At 43.6% G+C, this 27,943-nt stretch overlaps 1 protein-coding gene across 2 annotated transcripts in view; it reads left to right on the plus strand.

The window, feature by feature from the left end:
- The window catches only part of LOC143804701 (sulfotransferase 6B1-like), a 93,890-nt gene that overhangs the window by 17,585 nt on the left and 48,362 nt on the right, over positions 1–27,943 (plus strand). Inside the window, exons 2-3 of one of the 2 annotated variants that reach the window (XM_077283061.1) lie at positions 7,089–7,198; positions 12,349–12,438. In XM_077283061.1, the coding sequence (XP_077139176.1) occupies positions 7,089–7,198; positions 12,349–12,438 (200 nt within the window). The remainder of the gene's footprint in view (positions 1–7,088; positions 7,199–12,348; positions 12,439–27,943) is intronic. The other variant, XM_077283062.1, reaches the window with a different exon arrangement.

Below are 27,943 nucleotides of genomic sequence, written 5' to 3' on the forward strand. Positions count from 1 at the left end.
TTTTATGTTTTGACGCTTTTATACAATAAAAACTATTTTATAGAAAAAATAATTATTTTTGCATCGCTTTATTCTGACTATAACTTTTTATTCTTTGCTTATTGCACTGTACGTGGGCTTGTTTTTTGTGGGACAAGATGACATTTTCAGTGGTACCATGTTTATTTATATCCGTCTTTTTGATTGCGTGTTATTCCACTTTTTGTTCAACAGTATCATGAGAAAGCATTGTTTTTTTGCCTTGGTTTTTTTATGGTGTTCACTAAAGGGGTTAACTAGTGGGACAGTTTTATAGGGCGGATCGTTATGGACGCGGGAATACTAAATATGTGTACTTTTATTATTTAGATTTTTTTTCACTAAAATATTTATTTATTGATAAATAAATATTGATTTTTTAATTATTTTTTAAAAATATTTTTACATTTCTTTAAAAAAAATGTTTTATTTAATTCTTAGTTTTACACTTTGTTCCACTATGGGACACTCATTTTCTGCAGGCTGATCGCTGCTATAGCATGCAGATGAAGCAGCATCTGCATGCTATAGAAGCTTGCTGTCACGATAGGACTGGCGAGTAAACCAGGACCAGGGGCACCTTTCCTGGCCTTAGCACTAGGGGGTGACCTAACTCGCCCTGTTCCCCAGGATACCTCAGATGGCGAGGATGCCTGGGCCGCCACCCTTGCCCTGTCTCCTAACTGCAGCCCTGCGTCTGTCCCCTTCCCCCACCCGGGGAAGAGAGGTGCTACCGTGTACCGCAGTACACCAACCCGACAGACAGGAGAACAAAGACAAGGGTAAAAGAAAATTCAACTCACACAAATTATACTCTCACAAATAACAGAAGTATTCACCAGGGTGTGAAGGATGGGGGAAGAAAATAAAGAAAGGATGAGGAATTTACAAGCGTACAAACCAAGCAACAGTCGCACAATAAACTCATCCAGCTCTCCAGACACCAGATCTTCACTCTTCAGGTCTAGCAAGTGCTATCTCAGACAAGGATCTAGCCTGAAGGCCTAGCTTTTATAGGAGAGAGGAGTGGCTAACCCAGCACAGCTTAATGCAGGAATTACCACATGGCCGATTAACCCCCGTCCTGCTGAAAGAAAACAAACACATTTAATATACTAGAGAAGTGCTTCTTCTCAGCGATGTAGCAGGAGCCATCAAACGCTGCGGTCTTCTGGTACTGCTCTTTCGCAGTAACTCCGTGACTCTTGCAGCACTGCAGCTTCTCTGTGCACTAACCTGAGACTTCCTGACATACACTGCGCATGTCAGGAAGTCTCTTTGCTCTGGAGACCCGGATGTTGTCGTGACGACATCGGGTGCCCATGGGAACAATCGGGACTCCACGGGGTCTCCGATCCAAATGCAGAGGGGCTGTCAGCCTGTCTGCAGCTGGCGGAACACTGCGATCATATTTGATGGCAGTGTGCCGGGGGCTAAAGTGCCAGGAAAGGTCCGTGGCACTTAGTGCCGGGTGTCAGCTGTGAAAATCAGCTGACACCCGGCCGCGATCGTGTGCGCGTCCGATCGCGTTTAATAGCATTTGATGTACTATCCCATTCCTGGGAATTAAGGCCCAGGTCACATTGACAGGATAGTATGTCAAATGGGAGAAAGGGGTTAATAAAAATGTATGTGTTTGTAATTGTTGATTCTAGAGTACATTTTTTCATTATATGATGATGTACAGTGGGTACGGAAAGTATTAAGACCCCTTTAAATTTTTCACTCTGTTTCATTGGAGCCATTTGGTAAATGAGAAAAAACCATTTTTTTCTCATTGATGTACACTCTGCACTCCATCTTGACTCAAAAAAAAACAAAAATATTGAAATTTTTGCATCTTTATTAAAGAAGGAAAACTGAAATATCACATGGTCATAAGTATTCAGACCCTTTTGCTCAGACACTCATATTTAAGTCACATGCCGTCCATTTCCTTGTGATCCTCCTTGAGATGGTTCTACTGCTTCATTGGAGTCCAGCTTTGTTTAATTAAACTGATAGGACTTGATTTGGAAAGGCACACACCTGTCTATATAAGACCTCACAGCTCACAGTGCATTTCAGACCAAATGAGAATCATGAGGTCAAAGGAACTGGCCAAAGAGCTCAGAGACAGAATTGTGGAAAGGCACAGATCTGGCCAAAGTTACAAACGAATGTCTGCTTTACTCGAGGTTCCTAAGAGCACAGTGGCCTCCATAATCTTTTAATGGAAAAGTTTGGGACCACTAGAAGTCTTCCTAGACCTGGCCCTCCAGCCAAACTGAGCAATCGTGGGAGAAGATCCTTGGTGAGAGAGGTAAAGCACCAAGATCACTGTGGCTGAGCTCCAGAGATGCAGTAGGGAGACGGGAGAAAGTTCCACAAAGTCAACTTTCACTGTAGCCCTCCACCAGTCAAGCCTTTATGGCAGAGTGGCCAGACAGAAGCCTCTCCTCAGTGCAAGACATATGAAAGCCTGCATAGAGTTTGCTAAAAAACACATGAAGGACTCCCAGACTATGAGAAGTAAGATTCTCTGGTCTGATGAGATGAAGGTATACCTTTTTGGTGATAACTCTAAGAGGTATGTGTGGAGAAAACCAGGCACCGCTAACCACCTGCCCAATACAATCCCAACAGTGAAACATGGTGGTGGCAGCATCATGCTATGGGGGTGTTGTTCAGCTGCAGGGACAGGATGACTGGTTGCCATTGAAGGAAACATGAATGTGGCCAATTACAGAGATATTCTGGATGAAAACCTCTTCCAGAGTGCTCTGGACCTCAGACTTGGTCGATGGTTCACCTTCCAACAAGACAATGACCGTAAGCACACAGCTAAAATATAACAAAGGAGTGAATTCAAAACAACTATGTGACCATTCTTGACTGGCCCAGCCAGAGCCCTGATCTAAACCCAATTGAGCATGTCTGCAGAGATCTGAAAATGGCTGTCCACCAACGTTCACTATCCAACCTGATAGAACTGCAGAGGATCTGCAAGGAAGAATGACAGAGAATCCCCAAATCCAGGTGTGAAAAACTTGTTGCATCATTAACAATAAGACTCATGGCTGTATTAGCTCAAAAGGTTTCTTCTACTCAATACTGAGCAAAGGGTCTGAATACTTTCTTTTTTAATAACTTTGCAAAAATTTCTACATTTCTGTTTCTTTCAGTCAAAATTAGGTGCAGAGTGTACATTAATGAGAAAAAAATGAACTTTTTTAAATTTATCAAATGGCTGCAATGAAAAATTTAAAGGGTCTGAATACTTTCCGTACCCACTGTACACTGTGTTCCAAATTATTATGCAAATTGGATTTAAGTGTCATAAAGATTTAATTGTTTTGTTTTTCAAATAAACTCGTGGATGGTATTGTGTCTCAGGGCTCAATGAATCACTGAAATCAATCTTACACACATGTGATAATTAGTTTTCCAGGTGATTCTAATTAAAGGAAAACTACTCAAAAATGATGTTCCACATTATTATGCAGGTCACAGGTTTCAAGCAATATGGGAAATAAAAAGGATCTCTCTGCTGCTGAAAAGAGTTAAATAGTGCAATGCCTTGGACAAGGTATGAAAAAATTAGATATTTCATGAAAACTTAAGAGTGATCATCATACTCTGATGAGATTTGTGACTGAAGCAGAGCACAGACAGAGTTAATGCAAATAAAGGCATAATGAGGAAGTTTTCTGCCAGACAAATTCATTGGATTAAGAGAGCAGCTGCCAAAATACCATTACAAAGCAGCAAACAGTTATTTGAAGCTGCTGGTGCGTCTGGAGTCCCTCAAACCTCAAGGTGTAGGATCCTTCAAAGGCTTGCTGTGGTGCATAAACCTACTATTCGGCCACTCCTAAACAGTGTTCACAAGCAGAAACGGTTGCAGTGGGCCCAGACATACCTGAAGACTAATTTTCAAACAGTCTTGTTTACTGATGAGCGTTGAGCAACCCTGGATGGTCCAGATGGATGGAGTAGTGGTTGGTTGGTGGATGGCCACCATGTCCCAACAAGGCTGCGTCGTCAGCAAGGAGGTGGAGGAGTCATGTTTTGAGCTGGAATCATGGGGAACCAGCTTATAGGGCCCTTTAAGGTTCCTGAAGGTGTGAAAATGACCTCAGCAAAGTAAATAGAGTTTCTGACTGACAACTTTCTTCCATGGTCTAAAAAGCAGAAACGTGCCTTCAGGAACAAAATCATCTTCATGCATGACAATGAATACCTCTGAGTAATTGGCTGCTATGGGCATAAAAGGAGATAAACTCATGGTGTGGCCACCATCTTCCCCTGACCACAACCCTATAGAGAACCTTTGGAGTATCAGCAAGCAAAAGATTTATGAGGGTGGGAGGCAGTTCACACCAAAACAGCAGCTCTGGGAGGTTATTCTGACTTCATGCAAAGAAATACAAGCAGAAACTCTCCAAAAACTCACAAGTTCAATGGATGCAAGAATTGTGAAGGTGATATCAATGAAGGGCTCCTATGTTAACATGAAACTTGGCCTGTTAGGATGTTTTGGAGTTAAATAGCTTTTTTGTTCAGTGAATGTGACCTCCTAATGCTGCAAATTCCACAAATGAGCATTTTCAGTTCTTTAAAACATATCAAATGTTTAGAAATACTACTGTGCCTAATAATTTGGAACAGTGCATTTTGAGTTTTTATTCATTTTGGAGATTATACTGTTATCATTGGGAGGTTTCTTCAATAAAATTCGATGTATACTCTTAAAGGGTGATGACTTTTATTAGACTGACTGTCATTTGCACCGACCATTTAGGAAAATCCGAGAAAAATGTCATTTGCATAAAAATTTGGAACATAGTGTATGTACTGTATCTATCTATCTATCTATCTATCTATCTATCTATCTATCTATCTATCTATCTATCTAATAATTATACACACAGTATATCATCATAAAATAGAAAATCAGCAATTAATTAGCAAATCACACCCACTTTATCTAGGGAGGTAATCAGTATAGAATTAAAAGGCTGTTACACTGATAGAAACCTGTGCTACAGTATTATTTGGATGGATGGCTTTCAGCACATGCAGTAGGAAGCTGCACTGTTCTTAGGCTGGTTTCACATTTGCGATTGTGTCTGCAGCGTTTTGGACGCACACATCCGCATGCGTTTTGATTTCCTACTTACTCCTTACTTACTCATGCGTAATTTCGCGGTCTGTCGCTGGGAGCGGCTGACGCACCATGGTAGAATTTTTGGTGGCGGCAAATTTCCGCCAACATACGCATGTGGACGCTTGCGGAGGAGTGTGTCAAATAAACGCATTGCAGTCTATGGGAACGCATGCGTACGCCAGGTCTTACATTCGCTTGCGTACGTGCAGCGCCCCAGAGTCCTGGTCGTTGCAGTAATGTCGCTCTGCCACTAAGGGGAGCGATGTTACGTCTGATTGCACTAAAAGAGTTCACCTGACCAGGTATCACAGACAAACATTACACTTCACACTCCGGCCGCCAGGGGGAGCTAAAGGTCCTATCTACTAGGCCACTCCTCACACATGGGTAAAACTGGGGGTTGGATAGGAAGTCAGGGAGAAAGTAGCTGGGGAGAGTTCGAGAGAGGACCTGTCAGGGTGGCTCTTTTAGTTTATAACGGCTGGAGGGGGGTGACAGTGGTCCTTTAAATAGATGGGATTTTAATGTTGAGTACTGTTATCCTTACTTTTTCGTTCATATTATTATTATTATTATTATTATTAATTTATATAGCACCATTGATTCCATGGTGCGGTACATGAGCAGGGGTTACGTACAAATTACAGATATCACTTACAGTAAGCAAACTAACAATTACAGACTGATACAGAGGGGAGAGGACCCTGCCCTTGCAGGCTTACATTCTACAGGATGGTGGGGAAAGAGACAGTAGATCGAGGGTTGCAGGAGCTCCGGAGTTGGTGAGGCGGTAGCTCCAGTAGTGGTGAGGAGGCAGCGGGGTCAGTGCAGGCTGTAGGCTTTTCTGAAGAGGTGGGTTTTCAGGTTCCGTCTGAAGGATCCGAATGTGTTTGATAGTCGGACGTGTTGGGGCAAAGATTTCCAGAGGATGGGGGATATTCGGGAGAAGTCTTGGAGGCGGTTGGGTGAGGAGTGAATAAGTGTGGAGGAGAGAAGGAGGTCTTGGGAGGACCTGGAGATTACATGAGGGAAGATATTGGGAGATTAGTTCAGAGATATATGGAGGAGATGGGTTATGGATGGCTTTGTAGGTCAGTATTAGTAATTTGAACTGGATACGCTGAGGGAATGGGAGCCAGTGAAGAGATTTGCAGAGTGGGGAAGCAGAGGAGTAGCAAAGAGAGAGATAAATTAGTCGGGCAGCAGAGTTAAGGATGGACTGGAGAGGTGCAAGGTTGTTAGCAGGGAGGCCACAGAAAAGGATGTTGCAGTAGTCGACGTGGGAGATGATGAGGGCATGCACAAGCATTTTAGTAGATTGACGGTTGAGGAAAGGACGGATTCTGGAGATATTATTGAGCTGGAGGCGACAGGAGGTGCAAAGAGCTTGGATGTGCGGTTTGAAGGACAGGGCAGAGTCTAGGGTTACTCCGAGACAGCGGACTTCCGGTACGGGGGAAAGCGTGATGTCGTTAATTGTGATAGATAGGTCAGGTAAGGAAGATCTATGAGATGGAGGAAAGATGATGAGTTCAGGTTTGTCCACATTGAGTTTGAGGAAGCGAGAAGAGAAGAAGGAGGATATGGCTGATATGGATGATATAATAAATAGGTATAACAAATTCACAACTAAGGTCGCTTGTGCAAAAATGTCGAGTAGTGGAAAAATCACTACTTGATTGGCATGTTGATACTTCCAACCTGTTGGTGTTGCAGCAGCTGGAACAATTTGTCTCTTATACGTACAACTTCTGTTGGGGGTCAGCCAACAGAATTATTCCTATACCAGTTTATCGGATAAGACCCTATTGCACTTGTATTGTCCTCTCAGCCTTTCCATACCGCATATATAAACTTAATAAAGAAAAGCAATCTGTAAAATACATAGTTATATTGAACAAACATATGTTATTTGTTTCAGGAACAAATTGGGTAATTCAGATACTATATGAAATGGTGTCAGTCATTCACAATAAAGAACCATTGCTTGATACAACAATGATTGAATTTGGGAGTCCAGAAATACTTGCGGTGAGTAAGGGATGAATTAATAACATAGATGCTAGTTTCTATAATGTATCTGAAAGTTTTTATAATATTGAATCACTGGTTCAATAGGGGTGACAGATAACTCAAAATACTAAGCTTCACAATAGTTGCAACTAGTAGCTTCTCTCTTCTACTACCTCTTAATGAAATTAGCAGGCAGCTGTAAGGCCGCATACTTTGGGACAGTGGAATTTAGCACTGTAACCAGTCTCCCACTGACTGAACTGAGGTGCAGAGTCTATAGGACCATACATTTGGACTTAACTACGGTAGTCTGATTTTGAGTGTCCGTAATGGTAGTTCCCTTTGTACCATTCCACAGTCTGATTTTGAGGTTACAGTCATCAAAGTAGCCACCAATTGGTAGCAGTATGCAGCAATGACAGAACTGAGGGTAGCATTATGGTGCAATGGGATAAAATAAGGAAATTAATTAACTGCACAATCCTTGAAAGAGAAAATAAAGGTAAAATCAAATTTCTGTCCAGGAGTCAAAACCAGAAAATGAGCAGTAACGACTCTCCTATTCGGTCTATATATTGGTGTAGAAATGATATCTTTACAAAGAAAGTTCCAAAAGTGTACACAAAGACCTACAGAATTTGGCCAGAAATTAAAATCTGAAACCATATGGTGAGGTCAAAGTTATGAAACATTTCCTTAAACAATGTTTGGCCAACTGGAGGTCAGGGTAATCTCTACAAGAAAACAAATGGTGTAATTTCTGGAAATTTGTCCAAAACAACCCATGGAGGTGTCTGTCCAAGGCTGTATGTGAACAAATAGTAACCGAAGGATATTGGAATGAACCTAACACAAAAATATACAGTATATTTTTTTTAACACTGTCACTTCAGATCAAGAGTGACACTTTAACCTTTTACAGTACATATGTTTGCCAGCGGTAAGAACAGCTACCAAAGAAAAGGTATGTATTAATTGTCTGTAGTAGCGGTCATGTAGCTGGATAGTAGACACCTTGTTTGTGCCTATTTTCAAACCCTGGGCAGACATGATGTAAACAACAAGTGAAACTTAGGGTACCGTCACACATTGAAATTTCCATCGCTACGACGTTACGATTCGTGACGTTCTAGCGATATCGTTACGATATCGCAGTGTCTGACACGCAGCAGCGATCAGGGATCCTGCTGAGAATCGTACGTCGTAGCAGATCGTATGGAACTTTCTTTAGATGCTTGATCACCCGCTGACATCGCTGGATCGTTGTGTGTGACAGCGATCCAGCGATGTCTTCGCTTGTAACCAGGGTAAACATCGGGTAACTAAGCGCAGGGCCGCGCTTAGTAACCCGATGTTTACCCTGGTTACAAGCGTAAACGTAAAAAAACAAACCGTACATACTCACCCGTCGGTGTCCTTCAGGTCCCTTGCCGTCTGCTTCCTGCTCTGAGTGCCGGCCGGAAAGTGAGAGCAGATCACAGCGGTGCTGCGATCTGCTCTCACTGTACGGCTGCACTCAGAGCAGGAAGCAGACGGCAAGGGACCTGAAGGACACCGACGGGTGAGCATGTACTGTTTGTTTTTTTACGTTTACGCTGGTAACCAGGGTAAACATCGGGTTACTAAGCGCGGCCCTGCGCTTAGTTACCCGATGTTTACCCTGGTTACCCGGGGACTTCGGCATCGCTCCAGCGCCGTGATTGCAACGTGTGACCGCAGTCTACGACGCTGGAGCGATGATCATACGATCGCTGCGACGTCACGGATCGTGCCGTCGCAGCGATGAAAATTTCAATGTGTGACGGTACCCTTAGATTTATAGCATTTCTCAAGCTTTGTTTAGCACAACATTTCAAGACAATACATTGAAGCTCTTTCATGTACTGATGGCTGTTCTGGTGCAGTATTCATGTGATGATAGTGGTTCTGATATTGTACACAATTAGCAATCCAAAACATGCTTCATGGCTTTGTTAAAACTTACAAATCCATAAAACTTAGAGTTTTGAGATTATCAGGAGGATTTGGTGAGACTCTGCTCAGTTTCTGCTCCAAAAACGCGTTCTAAGTTACTGTATGTTCAGACTTATTTTTTCAAGCAGAAACTGAGCAGTTTCATCAAATCCTCCTCAAATACTCTAAACTTGGTTCTGGTGATGTATTAATGTACTAATAAAAGCCCTCATTATATAATTATTTTTTTGTGGCCCTTGGGAATGGTTCAGTAAGGCATTAAGGCCCTTGAACCAAAAAATATTGTGCATCCTGGCGCTGGAGGAACTGAATACTCTCTTTCTGAAACTGCTCTTGCAATGTGACTTTTTCAGCAAAACAATCGCTTGAGCAATGTCTGCTTGCTTCCTAAGTACACTTTTAGGATTAATACAATAAGACAGTGGAGCTACGTACCGCCAAAATCTGGCACTTACAAAAGTAAGGTGCAGAGTCTAAGAAATCCTAATATAATTTACCAGGAGAACGCCCCCTAAAATTTTTTGACTTAATGTGTCAGATCACCAGGTCGTGATCCTCAAATAAGTAACTGGTTGGCTGCAGTATGCAGTATTGATGATCTGAAGCACGAGGAAAGTTAAAATGAATCCAGGTCACACTTCAATTGTAAGAGACAGAATCTTTAAAAAAAATAGAGAAAATCACGTCGTATGATTTTTACATAATTAATTTGCATTTTTTTGTTACATTAAATAAGTATTTGATGCAATAGAAAAACAGAACTTAATATTTGAAACAGAAACCTGTGTTTGCACTTACAGAGGTCACACGTTTCCTATAGTTCTTGATCAAGTTTGCACACACTGCAGCAAGGAGTTAGGCCTACTCCTCCATACAGATCTTCTCCAGATCTTTCAGGATTTGGGTTGTCGATGGGCAACATTGAGTTTCAGCTCCCTCCAAAGATTTTCTATTGGGATCAAGTCTGGAGACTGGCTAGGCCACTCCAGGACCTTGAAATGCTTCTTATGGAGCCACTCTTTAGTTGCCCTGGCTGTGTGTTTTGGATCATTGTTATACTGGAAAACCCAGCCAGAACCCATCTTCAATGCTCTTACTGAAGGAAAGAGGTTGTTGGCAAAAATCTCATGATACATTCATCCTCCCTTCAATATGGTGCAGTCATCCTGTCCCCTTTGTACAACAGCACCCTCAAAGTATGATATTTCCCCCACCATGCTTCATGGTTGGGACTGTGTTCTTGGGGTTGTACTCATCCTTCTTCATCCTCATCCTTCTTCTTCCTCCAAAGACGCCGAGTGGAGTTGATACCAACAAGTTCTATTTTGGTCTCATCTGATCACATGACCATCTCCCATGCCTACTCTGAATCATCCAAGTGGTCACTGGTGAACTTCAAATGGGCTGGACATGTGCTGACTTGGGCAGGTGGACCTTGTGTGCCCTGTAGGATTTTAATCCATGATGGTGTACTGTGTAACCAACAGTAATATTTTAATATTTGGTCATCAAGAAAAAGAAAGTATGCGGCACTCACCCTTCTTTTGCTGTCTATTCGTGCTCTTTATTGGATTATAACTTATGCAAGTTCATACATCCATTTAGGACATCAGGTTTGCAGGAGGGTGCGGTAGTGGAGAGTGTCCACTCTCCACTACTGCACCCTCCTGTAAACCTGATGTCCTAAATGGATGTATGAACTTGCATGTTATAATCCAATAAAGAGCACGAATACACAGCAAAAGAAGGGTGAGTGCCGCATACTTTCTTTTTCTTGATGATCATTCAGCTACACGCTTGAATTGCAGAGCACCATACACCCAGAGAGTTCGTGACAACTGCAGATCAGTTTTTAATGAGTCCAAGTCCTAAAGAGTTTGTACTCCTCTTGTGCCGTTCATTTCACTATTTCTTTAATGTTGGAACAATTTTAATATTTGGGACTGTGGTCCCAGCTCTCTTCAGGTCATTGACTAGGTCCTCCCATGTATTTCTGGGCTGATTCCTGACCTTTCTCAGAATCACCCTTTCCCCATGAGGCGAGATTTTGCATGGAGCCCAAGACTGAGGAAGATTGACAATCATCTTGTGTTCCTTACAGTTTCTAATAATTGTACCAACAGTTGTTGCATTCTCACCAAGCTGCTTGCCTATTTTCCTGTAGCCCATCCCAGCCTTGTCCAGGTATACAATTTTGTCCCTGGTGTCCTTAGACAGGTCCTTGGTCTTGGCCATGGTGGCGAGGTGGGAGTGTGATTGAGTGTGTGGACAGGTGTCTTTCATACGGGTAATGAGTTCAAACAGGTGCAAGTAATACAGGTAATGAGTGCAGAGTAGAAGGGCTTCTTAAAGAAAAATTACCAGGTCTGTGAGAGACACAATTCTTGCTGCTTGGTAGGAGATCAAACACCATATTTTTCAGACTATAAGATGCACCAGACCATAAGACGCACCCCAAATTTTCAGAAGGAAAATAGGGAAAAAAAATGAATGCATCAAATGGAGATCTGTCTTACAGTCCGAATTCAGCTTACCGGGGAATTGGCAGTGCTGATTGAGTAGTGTCACAGTAGGTGTTCGGGGCCCAGCGATGATCTGGCATCCCAGGCTGGTGCAGTGGTTTTAGTGGTGCTCGGTGGTGCGGGGGCTATGTTGACATTTTGTGAAGGCCCTGTACATCCATTGCTGAATGTGGTGGCCTCCAGGAAAATGACCGTTGGAGGCGGTGCATGCGCAGGTGTCGGACAACCGAACACCCCCTCTTCCCAGTCAAGGGCCAGCAAAATCTCATGACTCCTGCTGCCACCACACTCCTGGTAAGTACGTTCGGACTATAAGACGCACCCCCATTTTCCCCAAAAAAATTTGGGGAAAAAAGTGCATCTTATAGACCGAAAAATACGGTACTTATTTTATGCAGTAAAATGCAATTTCATTATTTAAAAATCATACAATGTGATTTTATGGGTTTTATTTTTAGATTTTGTCTCTCATATGTGAAGTGTACCTACGATAAAAATTATAGCCCGCTTCATTCTTTGTAGGTGGGAAAACTTGCAAAATCATCAGGGCATCAAATATTTTCCCCACTGTATGTGAAAAAAATTGTCAAGAACTTTGACTTGTTTTGTGATCTAGCACATTTTACCTATTAAATCAATGTTCCCCAAATGTTACTGTTTTTTTCTGTTTAGAGATTTAAAGATCGCCCTTCACCAAGGATTATTTCAACTCATTTGCAATTCAATAATATTCCAAAGTCTATATTTGAAAAAATGGTTAAGGTAGGTGTTCAGCGCAGCAACAAGAAAACCTTCCAATTCCTTTCTTAGTTCAGTGGATTCACCATGGAAAGCGCTTCTGTCCTTGTCAAGTGCCCTGAACCTGAACAGATATGAAATATCTATTCACTGGAAGTAAAAATGAAGGTTCCTATTATGTGACTTTAAAAAGAAATCTAGAATATTCTCAGAAATTTATCATAAATGCATGACGTAAAATCAACTTTCTGTTGTATAACTTAAAGGTACTGTGTATTAACATCCACTGTCTTCATTAAAAAATACAGATAAAAGGAATTTGGCAGTTGCTGGATTTTCCTTTTTTTTCACGGTTCACTTAGGGTATGTGCACACGATGCGGATTCGGCTGCAGATTTTTCAGAATCTGTGCGGAAAAATCAGCACACGAATCCGCAACGTGTGCACATACCCTAACTTAGGAAACCAGCCTGAAGTCTCTGTGCACCGCACCCCTATTCTAGGAATTTCTCACCCCTGGTGAGCTGATGGTTGCCCCATTGTGTTTTTCTAAAAGGATTTTTAGACCCATAACGTATAAGAAAAAAGTAGTAATATGTGGGGGTAACCACTATAAGAATTCTATTCGGACTAATACCGCCACTTTAAATATAATGGATAGAGTATGTATTGAAATAGTTTCATAATTAAGCAAAACATGTTCATTACATAAATCACACAGTGAAAAAGTGACAGTCCAAAAAAGCTCCTTAACAAATCCTTAAAACCAGTTAGGGCAGCGTGGTTCATGCATGAAATAACAGGCATGTATAAATATGTTATACATCATTACATGAATTGTATCTCACAAACAAATATATGACCATATTTAAATTATTGCAAGGCAATGGAGTTAGTAGAAAGAGCCATAAGTTTATGCTGCTAGATATGTGAGGTGGTCCCTAAAAAAAATGGTTTTGTAAATTTGGTTGGAAAAATTAGAAAGCGCTGGTCAACGGTTAACCCTTATAACGTCCTAACAAAAAAAATTATGTTTCCAAAATTGTGCTGATGTAAAGTAGACATGTGGGAAATGTTATTTATTAATAATTTGGGCGACACCACTCTCTGATTTGGGCCAGTTGTTATGACCCCAATGGCGAGGGTCTCAGAGGAACGTGGAAGTCTGCAGAATACAAAAATCCAGCTCATAGGGCAGTGGTAACTGGGTTGACCATATATCTACTCCTAACGCCAACACTAGAAGTAGCCGGGGATCATTCCTACGTTGATTCTAGATGACACGCTCCAGCCGGAGAATCTAGCTACCCCTAGTAGAGGAAAACAAAAGACCTTTCTTGCCTCCAGAGAAGGGGACCCCAAAGCTGGATAGAAGCCCCCCACAAATAATAACGGTGAGGTAAGAGGAAATGACAAACACAGAAATGAACCAGGTTTAGCACAGAGAGGCCCGCTTACTGATAGCAGAATAAAGAAAGGTAACTTATATGGTCAACAAAAACCCTATCAAAATCCACACTGGAAATTCAAGAACCCCCGAACCGTCTAACGGTCCGGGGGGAGAACACCAGCCCCCTAGAGCTTCCAGCAAAGGTCAGGATATAGATTTGGAACAAGCTGGACAAAAATACAAAACCAAAACAAATAGCAAAAAGCAAAAAGCAGACTTAGCTGATATAACTGGAACCAGGATCAGTAGACAAGAGCACAGCAGACTAGCTCTGATAACTACGTTGCCAGGCATTGAACTGAAGGTCCAGGGAGCTTATATAGCAACACCCCTACCTAACGACCCAGGTGCGGATAAAAGGAATGACAGAAAAACCAGAGTCAAAAAACTAGTAACCACTAGAGGGAGCAAAAAGCAAATTCACAACAGTACCCCCCCCTTAGTGAGGGGTCACCGAACCCTCACCACGACCACCAGGGCGATCAGGATGAGCGGCATGAAAGGCACGAACTAAATCGGCCGCATGAACATCAGAGGCGACCACCCAGGAATTATCCTCCTGACCATAGCCCTTCCACTTGACCAGGTACTGAAGCCTCCGCCTGGAGAGGCGAGAATCCAAGATCTTCTCCACCACGTACTCCAACTCGCCCTCAACCAACACCGGAGCAGGAGGCTCAGCAGAAGGAACTACAGGCACAATGTACCGCCGCAACAAGGACCTATGAAATACATTGTGAATAGCAAACGACACAGGAAGATCCAGACGAAAAGATACAGGATTAAGGATTTCCAATATCTTGTAAGGCCCAATAAAACGAGGTTTAAATTTGGGAGAGGAGACCTTCATAGGAACAAAGCGGGAAGAAAGCCATACCAAATCCCCAACGCGTAGTCGGGGACCCACACCGCGGCGGCGGTTGGCAAAGCGCTGAGCCCTCTCCTGTGACAACTTCAAGTTGTCCACCACATGATTCCAGATCCGCTGCAACCTATCCACCACAGAATCCACCCCAGGACAGTCAGAAGGCTCCACATGACCCGAAGAAAAGCGAGGATGGAAACCAGAGTTGCAGAAAAAAGGCGAAACCAAGGTGGCGGAACTAGCCCGATTATTAAGGGCAAACTCAGCCAACGGCAAGAATGTCACCCAATCGTCCTGATCAGCAGAGACAAAACACCTCAAATAAGCCTCCAAAGTCTGATTGGTTCGCTCCGTCTGTCCATTAGTCTGAGGATGGAAAGCAGACGAAAACGACAAATCAATGCCCATCCTACTACAAAAGGATCGCCAGAACCTGGAAACGAACTGGGATCCTCTGTCTGACACAATATTCTCAGGGATGCCGTGCAAACGAACCACGTTCTGGAAAAACACAGGAACCAGATCGGAAGAGGAAGGCAGCTTAGGCAAAGGAACCAAATGGACCATCTTTGAGAAGCGATCACATATCACCCAGATAACGGACATGCCCTGAGATAGCGGAAGATCAGAAATGAAATCCATGGAGATATGTGTCCAAGGTCTCTTCGGGACAGGCAAGGGCAAGAGCAAACCGCTGGCACGAGAACAGCAAGGCTTAGCTCGAGCACAAGTCCCACAGGACTGCACAAATGACCGCACATCCCTTGACAAGGAAGGCCACCAAAAGGACCTGGCCACCAGATCTCTGGTGCCAAAAATTCCCGGGTGACCTGCCAACACCGAGGAATGAACCTCGGAAATGACTCTGCTGGTCCACTTATCCGGGACAAACAGTCTGTCAGGTGGACAAGACTCAGGCCTATCAGCCTGAAATCTCTGCAACACACGTCGCAGATCCGGAGAAATAGCTGACAAGATAACTCCATCTTTAAGAATACCAACAGGATCAGCGACTCCAGGAGCATCAGGCACAAAGCTCCTAGAAAGAGCATCGGCCTTCACATTCTTTGAACCTGGTAAATACGAGACAACAAAATCAAAGCGGGAGAAAAACAATGACCAGCGGGCCTGTCTCGGATTAAGGCGTTTAGCAGACTCGAGATACATCAGATTTTTGTGATCAGTCAAGACCACCACACGATGCTTAGCACCCTCGAGCCAATGACGCCACTCCTCAAATGCCCATTTCATGGCCAACAACTCCCGATTGCCCACATCATAATTTCGCTCGGCAGGCGAAAACTTCCTAGAGAAAAAGGCACAAGGTTTCATAACAGAGCAACCAGGGCCTCTCTGCGACAAAACGGCCCCTGCTCCAATCTCTTAAGCATCCACCTCAACCTGAAAGGGAAGTGAGACATCGGGCTGGCACAAAACAGGCGCCGAAGTAAACCGGCGTTTCAACTCCTGGAAAGCCTCCACGGCAGCAGGAGCCCAGTTAGCTACATCGGAGCCCTTCTTGGTCATATCCGTCAAAGGTTTCACAATGCTAGAAAAATTAGCGATAAAACGAAGGTAGAAGTTAGCGAAACCCAAGAACTTCTGAAGACTCTTAACTGACGAGGGCTGAGTCCAATCAAGAATAGCTCGGACCTTGACTGGGTCCATCTCCACAGCAGAAGGGGAAAAAATGAACCCCAAAAAGGGAACCTTCTGTACACCAAAGAGACACTTTGAGCCCTTGACAAACAAAGAATTTTCACGCAAAATTTTAAAGACCAACCTGACCTGCTCCACATGCGAATCCCAATTATCAGAAAAAACCAAAATATCATCCAGATAAACAATCAAAAATTTATCCAGATACTTCCGGAAAATGTCATGCATAAAGGACTGAAAAACTGAAGGCGCATTGGAGAGCCCAAAAGGCATCACCAAGTACTCAAAATGACCTTCGGGCGTATTGAATGCGGTTTTCCATTCATCACCTTGCTTAATGCGCACAAGGTTGTACGCACCACGAAGGTCTATCTTGGTGAACCACTTGGCACCTTTAATCCGGGCAAACAAGTCAGACAACAGCGGTAAAGGATACTGAAATTTGACAGTGATCTTATTTAAAAGCTGATAATCAATACAAGGTCTCAAAGATCCGTCCTTTTTTGCCACAAAAAAGAATCCCGCACCAAGAGGGGAAGAAGACGGACGAATATGTCCTTTCTCCAGAGACTCCTTGATATATGAACGCATAGCGGCATGTTCAGGTACCGACAGATTAAACAGTCTTCCCTTAGGAAATTTACTGCCTGGGATCAAATCTATAGCACAGTCACAGTCCCTATGAGGAGGCAGTGCACTGGAGCTTACTATACAAAAAATCATTTATTACCAAGGGAAAAACCAAATAGCTTACAAACAAATAACCCCCGTAAAATGGAAATATTTATTAGATAATCCTCTAAAACCGAAAGAAAAACCCCTATCTAATAAATAAATATTACACGAAATAACAGGGGAAAGGATATAATCCCCTAGATAAATTTCTAGACAACCAATGCTGGTAAGATACCACACATAAGTCACTAAAATATCCTATAAAAGTGATGTAACACTCGTGATATATAATACTTAGCTGTAGGGGTGTATGGATACAGGTGCAATATCCCTACCAACTACAACAATTTATAACCCTAAGGACCAATCCTACCTAGATGCGGAGGTTGGCACCCTAAAAGAAAAAACGAGAATGGCGCCCCCGCTCGTACGATGGCTGTCCCTGGTCTCCTACTATCTCCCTATAAGGGATAGAGTTTGAAACAGAAGGCCAGGTGGCTGATAACAACTTGTACAACTATGTGATGCCAATTAGACAGCAGCTCAGGCCCAGCCCCCACAATGTGATGTAAGATAAAGGAAAGATGTCCTAATCACGATATCAATAAATAAGAAACCAAAAATAATAAAGTTGCAACCATAGGACAAATAACGACCAATGCATATATAAAGTGTCACCAGCACTGTTATACACTGACTGATAATCAATGATACATCATGCTCCTACCATATAGTAAATAACAAAAGAACGCCACCACATACACTTAGATATCTCTTGTCATAAATTGATAAAGAAAGTTCAATGGGGAATGTAATTAATACCAAAGATATATATTGATAGTGATCATGGTATACTCATCTGCTATATTTAACATCCCCTGCTGCTCATGTATCCAGGAGTAGTGGCTCACAGAGTGACTCAGGGCGAAGCAAGATCCATAAAACACCTCTCGACGCGTTTCCCCCACATGCCTGGGTTCATCAGGAGAGTCAAGATAACATCATGGCAGTTGTAGATATACAGAAAGATAGGGCTGCAGCGATGTACCTGAGGGTCATGCTTAAATAGACTCGCAGCAATAAAGAAAGAAGAAGCAAACTTCCCGTTTCATGGTTAAAGCATGTAGCCATGCCTTTAGCTATGGTATACACACCCAAAAGGCCCCGCAGAGCCCCATGCGCCGCCATAATAGTAAAGTATAGCCGGCCCCACACGGAAGTGAAGAGCGATAAAACGCTCTAGTGATCAAAGAGCCCCGGAAATGCGGGGTAAGGCCGCTAGTAATGGCGCATGCGCCGCTCACCAAAAGAGACCTGCTTGCAAACGACAGAACCCCACCGGCCTCCATGATACTGGAGTGCTGGGTAAAGCCGCTAGTAATAGCGCATGCGCCGTATAACAAAGGAAGCCTGCTTACGTACGACAAAGCCCCACCAGCCGCCATGACACTGAGGTCAAAACGTAGATGGGGAACGTTACAGCGCTAAAACGGTAGAGATACATAGTGATATCGTTACTCACAGCGCGTGCGCAGGCATTCATCTCAGAACCCCCACCACGGACACAAGGACGTATGCGTACCACACTCACCCATTACAAAACAAAATAAATCAGTGCCCTGGTACCATCAATGCACATAGGGAAGAGGGAGGGGGAACCAAGGTTTATACGGCGCATGAATATAAAATATAGAGGCTATTCCGGCAATGAACATATAATAACACAGCCACATACCCTGAAGGACGGCATAAGTGATGCATCATAGGTGTGATGTCTTATTACCATAGCTATGGGATAAAATGATGTAAAAATAACCAGAAGGAAACCACACGATATAACCATAACAGGTAAGTACATAGAAACTGCACACTTGATAATCATGAACATGGTAATATAGGAATCACCAACCCATTACCATACATAGAAATACTAAATTATAAAGACCCTATCAGGAAACTACAGAGAAGATACACGGTCATATATGATAAATAAACAAAGATGGATGATACACAACGGGTAATACAACCCGATTAAAAAAGGCTAGCTAATAATAATGGATCACCGAGTCACAAAAAACAGCAGTAATTTTGCTGCTCATTTAGGCCATTCGGCACAAGAGTACGCAGCCTAAAGATCCATTGACACTCCTTCTGAAGGAGTAATTTATCCAGATTACCACCCCGTGGGTTCCGCCGCACCACTTCAAGGACACAAAAGGAAATGGCTCTATTGTCATTCAAATGAACTAATCTGACATGCTTAGCTATGGGTGTGTCACGATTATGTTTAATGTCCCCCAAGTGTTCACCAATGCGTCTCCGCAGTTCTCTTTTAGTTTTCCCAATGTAGCTGAGTGGACACAGACAGGTCGCCATGTACACCACTCCCTCCGATTTACAATTAGCGAAGTCCCTCATATAATAAATTTTGTCTGATGTGGTACTCTTAAATGTTTTTTCTTTTCTAACCCATAGACAAAATTTACAACCACCACACCTAAATGTGCCACAGGGTTTACGGTCCAACCAAGTGCCAGACGCTTTAGGACGATCATAGAAGCTGTGGACCAATCGATCCTTAATGGACCTGCCCTTCTTATATGTAATTTTAGGGGTAGAAGGAACAAAGTCCCTAAGATCCGGATCAGCCCTCAGAATCCCCCAATGTCGTTTCAAAATATTCTGTATTGCACTCGATTTATTGTCGAACATGCCAATAATTCTCGGAATTTCGGGCAAGTCCTCCTTGGGTGGCGGATGAAGTAATTCATGCCGAGTATGACCAGCTGCATGTCTCCACGCACCATCCAGGATCATCCCAGGGTATCCCCTCTGGCCAAACCTACACCTCAGGTCATGGGCCTGTTCAGTGAACTCATAATTATCAGAACAATTTCTCCTTATGCGCAAAAATTGACCTTTGGGGATACCCTTACGCAAAGTGCCTGGATGGAAACTATCCCACCTGAGGAGACCATTTGTGGAGGTTGGTTTCCTAAAAGTTCTGGTGGAAAGTCTACCCTTTTGGTTCTCTAAAAGAGAACTGCGGAGACGCATTGGTGAACACTTGGGGGACATTAAACATAATCGTGACACACCCATAGCTAAGCATGTCAGATTAGTTCATTTGAATGACAATAGAGCCATTTCCTTTTGTGTCCTTGAAGTGGTGCGGCGGAACCCACGGGGTGGTAATCTGGATAAATTACTCCTTCAGAAGGAGTGTCAATGGATCTTTAGGCTGCGTACTCTTGTGCCGAATGGCCTAAATGAGCAGCAAAATTACTGCTGTTTTTTGTGACTCGGTGATCCATTATTATTAGCTAGCCTTTTTTAATCGGGTTGTATTACCCGTTGTGTATCATCCATCTTTGTTTATTTATCATATATGACCGTGTATCTTCTCTGTAGTTTCCTGATAGGGTCTTTATAATTTAGTATTTCTATGTATGGTAATGGGTTGGTGATTCCTATATTACCATGTTCATGATTATCAAGTGTGCAGTTTCTATGTACTTACCTGTTATGGTTATATCGTGTGGTTTCCTTCTGGTTATTTTTACATCATTTTATCCCATAGCTATGGTAATAAGACATCACACCTATGATGCATCACTTATGCCGTCCTTCAGGGTATGTGGCTGTGTTATTATATGTTCATTGCCGGAATAGCCTCTATATTTTATATTCATGCGCCGTATAAACCTTGGTTCCCCCTCCCTCTTCCCTATGTGCATTGATGGTACCAGGGCACTGATTTATTTTGTTTTGTAATGGGTGAGTGTGGTACGCATACGTCCTTGTGTCCGTGGTGGGGGTTCTGAGATGAATGCCTGCGTACGCGCTGTGAGTAACGATATCACTATGTATCTCTACCGTTTTAGCGCTGTAACGTTCCCCATCTACGTTTTGACCTCAGTGTCATGGCGGCTGGTGGGGCTTTGTCGTACGTAAGCAGGCTTCCTTTGTTATACGGCGCATGCGCTATTACTAGCGGCTTTACCCAGCACTCCAGTATCATGGAGGCCGGTGGGGTTCTGTCGTTTGCAAGCAGGTCTCTTTTGGTGAGCGGCGCATGCGCCATTACTAGCGGCCTTACCCCGCATTTCCGGGGCTCTTTGATCACTAGAGCGTTTTATCGCTCTTCACTTCCGTGTGGGGCCGGCTATACTTTACTATTATGGCGGCGCATGGGGCTCTGCGGGGCCTTTTGGGTGTGTATACCATAGCTAAAGGCATGGCTACATGCTTTAACCATGAAACGGGAAGTTTGCTTCTTCTTTCTTTATTGCTGCGAGTCTATTTAAGCATGACCCTCAGGTACATCGCTGCAGCCCTATCTTTCTGTATATCTACAACTGCCATGATGTTATCTTGACTCTCCTGATGAACCCAGGCATGTGGGGGAAACGCGTCGAGAGGTGTTTTATGGATCTTGCTTCGCCCTGAGTCACTCTGTGAGCCACTACTCCTGGATACATGAGCAGCAGGGGATGTTAAATATAGCAGATGAGTATACCATGATCACTATCAATATATATCTTTGGTATTAATTACATTCCCCATTGAACTTTCTTTATCAATTTATGACAAGAGATATCTAAGTGTATGTGGTGGCGTTCTTTTGTTATTTACTATATGGTAGGAGCATGATGTATCATTGATTATCAGTCAGTGTATAACAGTGCTGGTGACACTTTATATATGCATTGGTCGTTATTTGTCCTATGGTTGCAACTTTATTATTTTTGGTTTCTTATTTATTGATATCGTGATTAGGACATCTTTCCTTTATCTTACATCACATTGTGGGGGCTGGGCCTGAGCTGCTGTCTAATTGGCATCACATAGTTGTACAAGTTGTTATCAGCCACCTGGCCTTCTGTTTCAAACTCTATCCCTTATAGGGAGATAGTAGGAGACCAGGGACAGCCATCGTACGAGCGGGGGCGCCATTCTCGTTTTTTCTTTTAGGGTGCCAACCTCCGCATCTAGGTAGGATTGGTCCTTAGGGTTATAAATTGTTGTAGTTGGTAGGGATATTGCACCTGTATCCATACACCCCTACAGCTAAGTATTATATATCACGAGTGTTACATCACTTTTATAGGATATTTTAGTGACTTATGTGTGGTATCTTACCAGCATTGGTTGTCTAGAAATTTATCTAGGGGATTATATCCTTTCCCCTGTTATTTCGTGTAATATTTATTTATTAGATAGGGGTTTTTCTTTCGGTTTTAGAGGATTATCTAATAAATATTTCCATTTTACGGGGGTTATTTGCTGGCAGTGCACTGGACTCAGACTCACTGAAGACATCCTGATAATCAGACAAATACTCCGGAACTTCCGAAGGCGTAGAAGAAGCAATAGATACAGGCAGGGAATCCCCATGAATACCCCGACAGCCCCAACTTGAGACTGACATAGCCTTCCAGTCCAGGACTGGATTATGGGTCTGTAACCATGGCAGCCCTAAAACAACCAAATCATGCATTTTATGTAAAACCAGGAAACGTATCACCTCGCGGTGTTCAGGAGTCATGCACATGGTAACCTGTGTCCAATACTGCGGTTTATTTGCTGCCAATGGTGTAGCATCAATACCCCTAAGAGGAATAGGATTTTCTAATGGTTCAAGAATAAAACCACAGTGCTTAGCAAATGACAGATCCATAAGACTCAGGGCAGCACCTGAATCTACAAACGCCATGACAGGATAAGACGACAGTGAGCAAATCAAAGTTACAGACAGAATAAATTTAGGTTGCAAATTACCAACGGTGACAGGACTAACAACCTTAGCTATACGTTTAGAGCATGCTGAGATAACATGTGTAGAATCACCACAGTAGTAGCACAAGCCATTCCGGCGTCTATGAATTTTCCGCTCATTTCTAGTCAGGATTCTATCACATTGCATTAAATCAGGTGTCTGTTCAGACAACACCATGAGGGAATTTGCGGTCTTTCTATCACATTGCACCGAATTAGGTGTCTGTTCAGACAACACCATGAGGGAATTTGCGGTTTTGCGCTCCCGCAACCGCCGGTCAATATGAATAGCCAGTGCCATAGTATCATTCAGACCTGTGGGAATGGGAAAACCCACCATAACATTCTTAATGGCTTCAGAAAGGCCATTTCTAAAATTAGCGGCCAGTGCACACTCGTTCCAATGTGTCAGCACGGACCATTTCCGAAATTTTTGGCAATACACTTCAGCCTCGTCCTGCCCCTGAGACATAGCCAGCAAGGCCTTTTCTGCCTGAATCTCAAGATTGGGTTCCTCATAAAGTAAACCGAGCGCCAGAAAAAACGCATCAATATCAGCCAATGCCGGATCTCCTGGCGCCAGCGAAAAAGCCCAATCCTGAGGGTCGCCCCGTAAGAACGAAATAACAATTTTTACTTGCTGAGCAGAGTCTCCAGATGAACAGGGTCTCAGGGACAAAAACAATTTACAATTATTCACGAAATTCCTAAACTTAAACCTGTCTCCGGAAAACAGTTCAGGAATCGGTATTTTAGGTTCAGACCTAGGATTTCTGATAACATAGTCTTGTATGCCCTGCACACGAGTAGCCAGCTGGTCCACACTTGTAATCAAGGTCTGGACATTCATGTCTGCAGCAAGCATAGCCACTCTGAGGTAAAGGGGAAGAAGAAAAAAAAAAAAAAAAAACTCAGAATCTTCTTTCTTATAATCCCTCTTCTGCAATGCATTAAACATTTAATACTGGCCTGGCAAACTGTTATGACCCCAATGGCGAGGGTCTCAGAGGAACGAGGAAGTCTGCAGAATACAAAAATCCAGCTCATAGGGCAGTGGTAACTGGGTTGACCATATATCTACTCCTAACGCCAACTGTCATGATCTCTGCAGGCAGAGATCATAGCAAGCCTATAGAGGGACAAGCTCTCGGAAGATGGAACTATACTGACCATGAACTAAGCCTGCCGCGCAACTAGAAATAGCCAGGTAGCATTTCCTATTTATCGCTAGATGCCCAGCTCTGGCCTAAGACCTAAATAGCTAGCAGAGGGAAATATAAGACCTGGCTCACCTCTAGAGAAATATTCCAAAGAAGACAGTAGCCCCCCACATATAATGACGGTGAGTTCAGATGAAACAACAAACGCAGCAGGAAAATAGTCTTAGCAAATTTGAGGTCCGCTTACTAGATAGCAGAAGACAGATAGTATACTTTCATGGTCAGCAGAAAAACACTAACAAAACACCATCCAGAGATTACCTTAAACTCTGGCATTAACTCATAACGCCAGAGTAGCAATCCCTGATCAACGAGAGCTTTCCAGACACAGTAACAAAACTTCAGCTGTGAACTGGAACAAATAGGCAAAACAAAACATGGACAAAAGTCCAACTTATCTAGTAGTAGTCTAGAAGCAGGAACAAGCACTGAGAGGCATCAGATAACATTGTTGACCGGCAAGAAACCACCAGAGAAATGAGCTTAAATAGCGACACCCACTACTGATGGAATCAGGTGAAACAGGAAAGAGGATGACAAGTCCAATTCCACAAGCGGCCACCGGGGGAGCCCAGAATCCAAATTCACAACAGTACCCCCCCCTCAAGGAGGGGGCACCGAACCCTCACCAGATCCACCAGGGCGACCAGAATGAGCCCTATGGAAGGCACGAACAAGATCAGAAGCATGAACATCAGATGCATTGACCCAAGAATTATCCTCCTGGCCGTAACCCTTCCAGTTGACCAGATACTGGAGTTTCCGTCTGGAAACACGAGAGTCCAAAATTTTCTCCACAACGTACTCCAACTCACCCTCAACCAACACCGGAGCAGGAGGCTCAACTGAAGGTACAACAGGTACCTCATACCTGCGCAATAACGACCGATGAAAAACGTTATGAATGGAAAAGGACGCAGGGAGGTCCAAACGGAAAGAAACAGGATTAAGAATCTCCAATATTCTATAAGGGCCGATGAACCGAGGTTTAAACTTAGGAGAAGAGACCCTCATAGGGACAAAACGAGAAGACAACCACACTAAATCTCCAACACAAAGCCGAGAACCAACACGACGATGACGGTTGGCAAAACGCTGAGTCTTCTCCTGGGACAACTTCAAATTGTCCATAACCTGCCCCCAAATGTGATGCAATCTCTCTACCACCGCATCCACTCCAGGACAATCCGAGGATTCCACCTGACCGGAGGAAAATCGAGGGTGAAACCCCGAATTACAGAAAAACGGGGACACCAAGGTGGAAGAACTGGCCCGATTATTGAGGGCGAACTCTGCCAATGGCAAAAAAGCAACCCAATCATCCTGGTCAGCAGAGACAAAACACCTCAGATATGTCTCAAGGGTCTGATTAGTCCGCTCGGTCTGGCCATTAGTCTGAGGGTGAAAAGCAGACGAAAAAGACAAATCTATGCCCATCCTAGCACAGAATGCCCGCCAAAATCTAGACACAAATTGGGTACCTCTGTCAGAAACAATATTCTCAGGAATACCGTGCAATCGGACAACATTCTGAAAAAACAGAGGAACCAACTCAGAAGAAGAAGGCAACTTGGGCAGAGGAACCAAATGGACCATTTTAGAGAAACGGTCACAGACCACCCAGATGACAGACATCTTCTGGGAAACAGGCAGATCTGAAATAAAATCCATCGAGATGTGTGTCCAAGGCCTCTTAGGAATAGGCAAGGGCAACAGCAGTCCGCTAGCCCGAGAACTACAAGACTTGGCCCGAGCACAAACGTCACATGACTGCACAAAGACTCGCACATCTCGTGACAGAGAAGGCCACCAGAAGGATCTTGCCACCAAATCCCTGGTACCAAAAATTCCGGGATGACCTGCCAATGCAGAAGAATGTACCTCAGAGATGACTCTGCTGGTCCAATCATCCGGAACAAACAGTCTATCAGGCGGACAACGATCCGGTCTATCCGCCTGAAACTCTTGCAAGGACCGCCGCAGATCAGGAGAAACGGCCGACAAAATTACTCCCTCCCTAAGGATACCTGTGGGTTCAGAATTACCAGGAGAGTCCGGGTCAAAACTCCTAGAAAGGGCATCTGCCTTAACATTCTTAGAACCCGGTAGGTATGACACCACAAAATTAAAGCGAGAAAAAAATAAAGACCAGCGCGCCTGTCTAGGATTCAGGCGTCTGGCAGTCTCAAGATAAATCAAATTTTTGTGGTCAGTCAATACCACCACCTGATGTCTAGCCCCCTCGAGCCAATGGCGCCACTCCTCAAACGCCCACTTCATGGCCAAAAGCTCCCGATTCCCAACATCATAATTCCGCTCTGCGGGCGAAAATTTGCGAGAAAAGAAGGCACAAGGCCTAATGACGGAGCAGTCGGAACCTTTCTGCGACAACACTGCCCCAGCTCCGATCTCCGAAGCGTCAACCTCAACCTGAAAAGGCAGATTCACATCAGGCTGACGCAACACAGGGGCAGAGGCAAAACGGCGCTTAAGCTCCTGAAAGGCCTCTACAGCATGAGGGGACCAATTAGCAACATCAGCGCCTTGTCTGGTCAAATCAGTCAGTGGTTTAACGACATCCGAAAAACCAGCAATAAATCGGCGGTAAAAGTTGGCAAAGCCCAAAAATCTCTGAAGACCCTTAAGAGAGGAGGGCTGAGTCCAGTCACAAATAGCCTGCACCTTGACGGGATCCATCTCAATGGAAGAGGGAGAAAAAATATACCCCAAAAAGGAAATCTTCTGGACCCCAAAAACGCACTTAGACCCCTTCACACATAAAGAATTAGACCGCAGAACCTGAAAAACTCTCCTGACCTGCTGGACATGAGAGTCCCAGTCATCAGAAAAAATCAGAATATCATCCAGATATATTATCATAAATTTATCCAGAAAATCGCGGAAAATATCATGCATAAAAGACTGGAAAACTGAAGGGGCATTAGAAAGACCAAAAGGCATGACCAAATACTCAAAGTGGCCCTCGGGCGTATTAAATGCGGTCTTCCACTCATCCCCCTGCCTGATCCGCACCAAATTATACGCCCCACGAAGATCAATTTTAGAGAACCACTTAGCACCCTCTATACGAGCAAACAAATCAGTAAGCAATGGCAATGGGTATTGATACTTAACAGTGATCTTATTCAGAAGCCGATAATCAATACATGGTCTCAAAGAGCCGTCTTTTTTTGAGACAAAGAAAAACCCAGCTCCCAAGGGAGAAGAGGATGGACGAATATGTCCCTTTTCCAAAGACTCCTTTATATATTCCCGCATAGCAGCATGTTCCGGCACAGACAAATTAAACAAACGACCCTTTGGATATTTACAACCCGGTATCAAATCTATGGCACAATCGCACTCACGGTGCGGAGGTAACGACCCAAGCTTGGGTTCGTCAAAGACGTCTTGATAATCAGAGAGGAACTCAGGGATTTCAGAGGGAATGGACGACGAAATAGAAACCAAAGGTACGTCCCCATGAATACCCTTACATCCCCAGCTCAACACAGACATTGCTCTCCAGTCCAAGACTGGGTTATGAGACTGCAACCATGGCAATCCCAGTACCAAATCGTCATGTAAATTATACAGCACCAGGAAACGAATAATCTCCTGGTGATCCGGATTGATACGCATGGTTACTTGTGTCCAGTATTGTGGTTTATTATTAGCCAATGGGGTGGAGTCAATCCCCTTCAGAGGAATAAGAGTCTCCAAAGGCTCTAAATCAAAACCACAACGATTGGCAAAGGACCAATCCATAAGACTCAGAGCGGCGCCAGAGTCAACATAGGCGTCCGTGGCAATGGATGACAAAGAGCAAATCAGGGTTACAGACAAAATAAACTTAGACTGAATGGTGCTAATGGAAACAGA

This window comes from Ranitomeya variabilis, chromosome 2, assembly GCF_051348905.1.
Source record: "Ranitomeya variabilis isolate aRanVar5 chromosome 2, aRanVar5.hap1, whole genome shotgun sequence".
NCBI classification, from domain to species: domain Eukaryota; kingdom Metazoa; phylum Chordata; class Amphibia; order Anura; family Dendrobatidae; genus Ranitomeya; species Ranitomeya variabilis.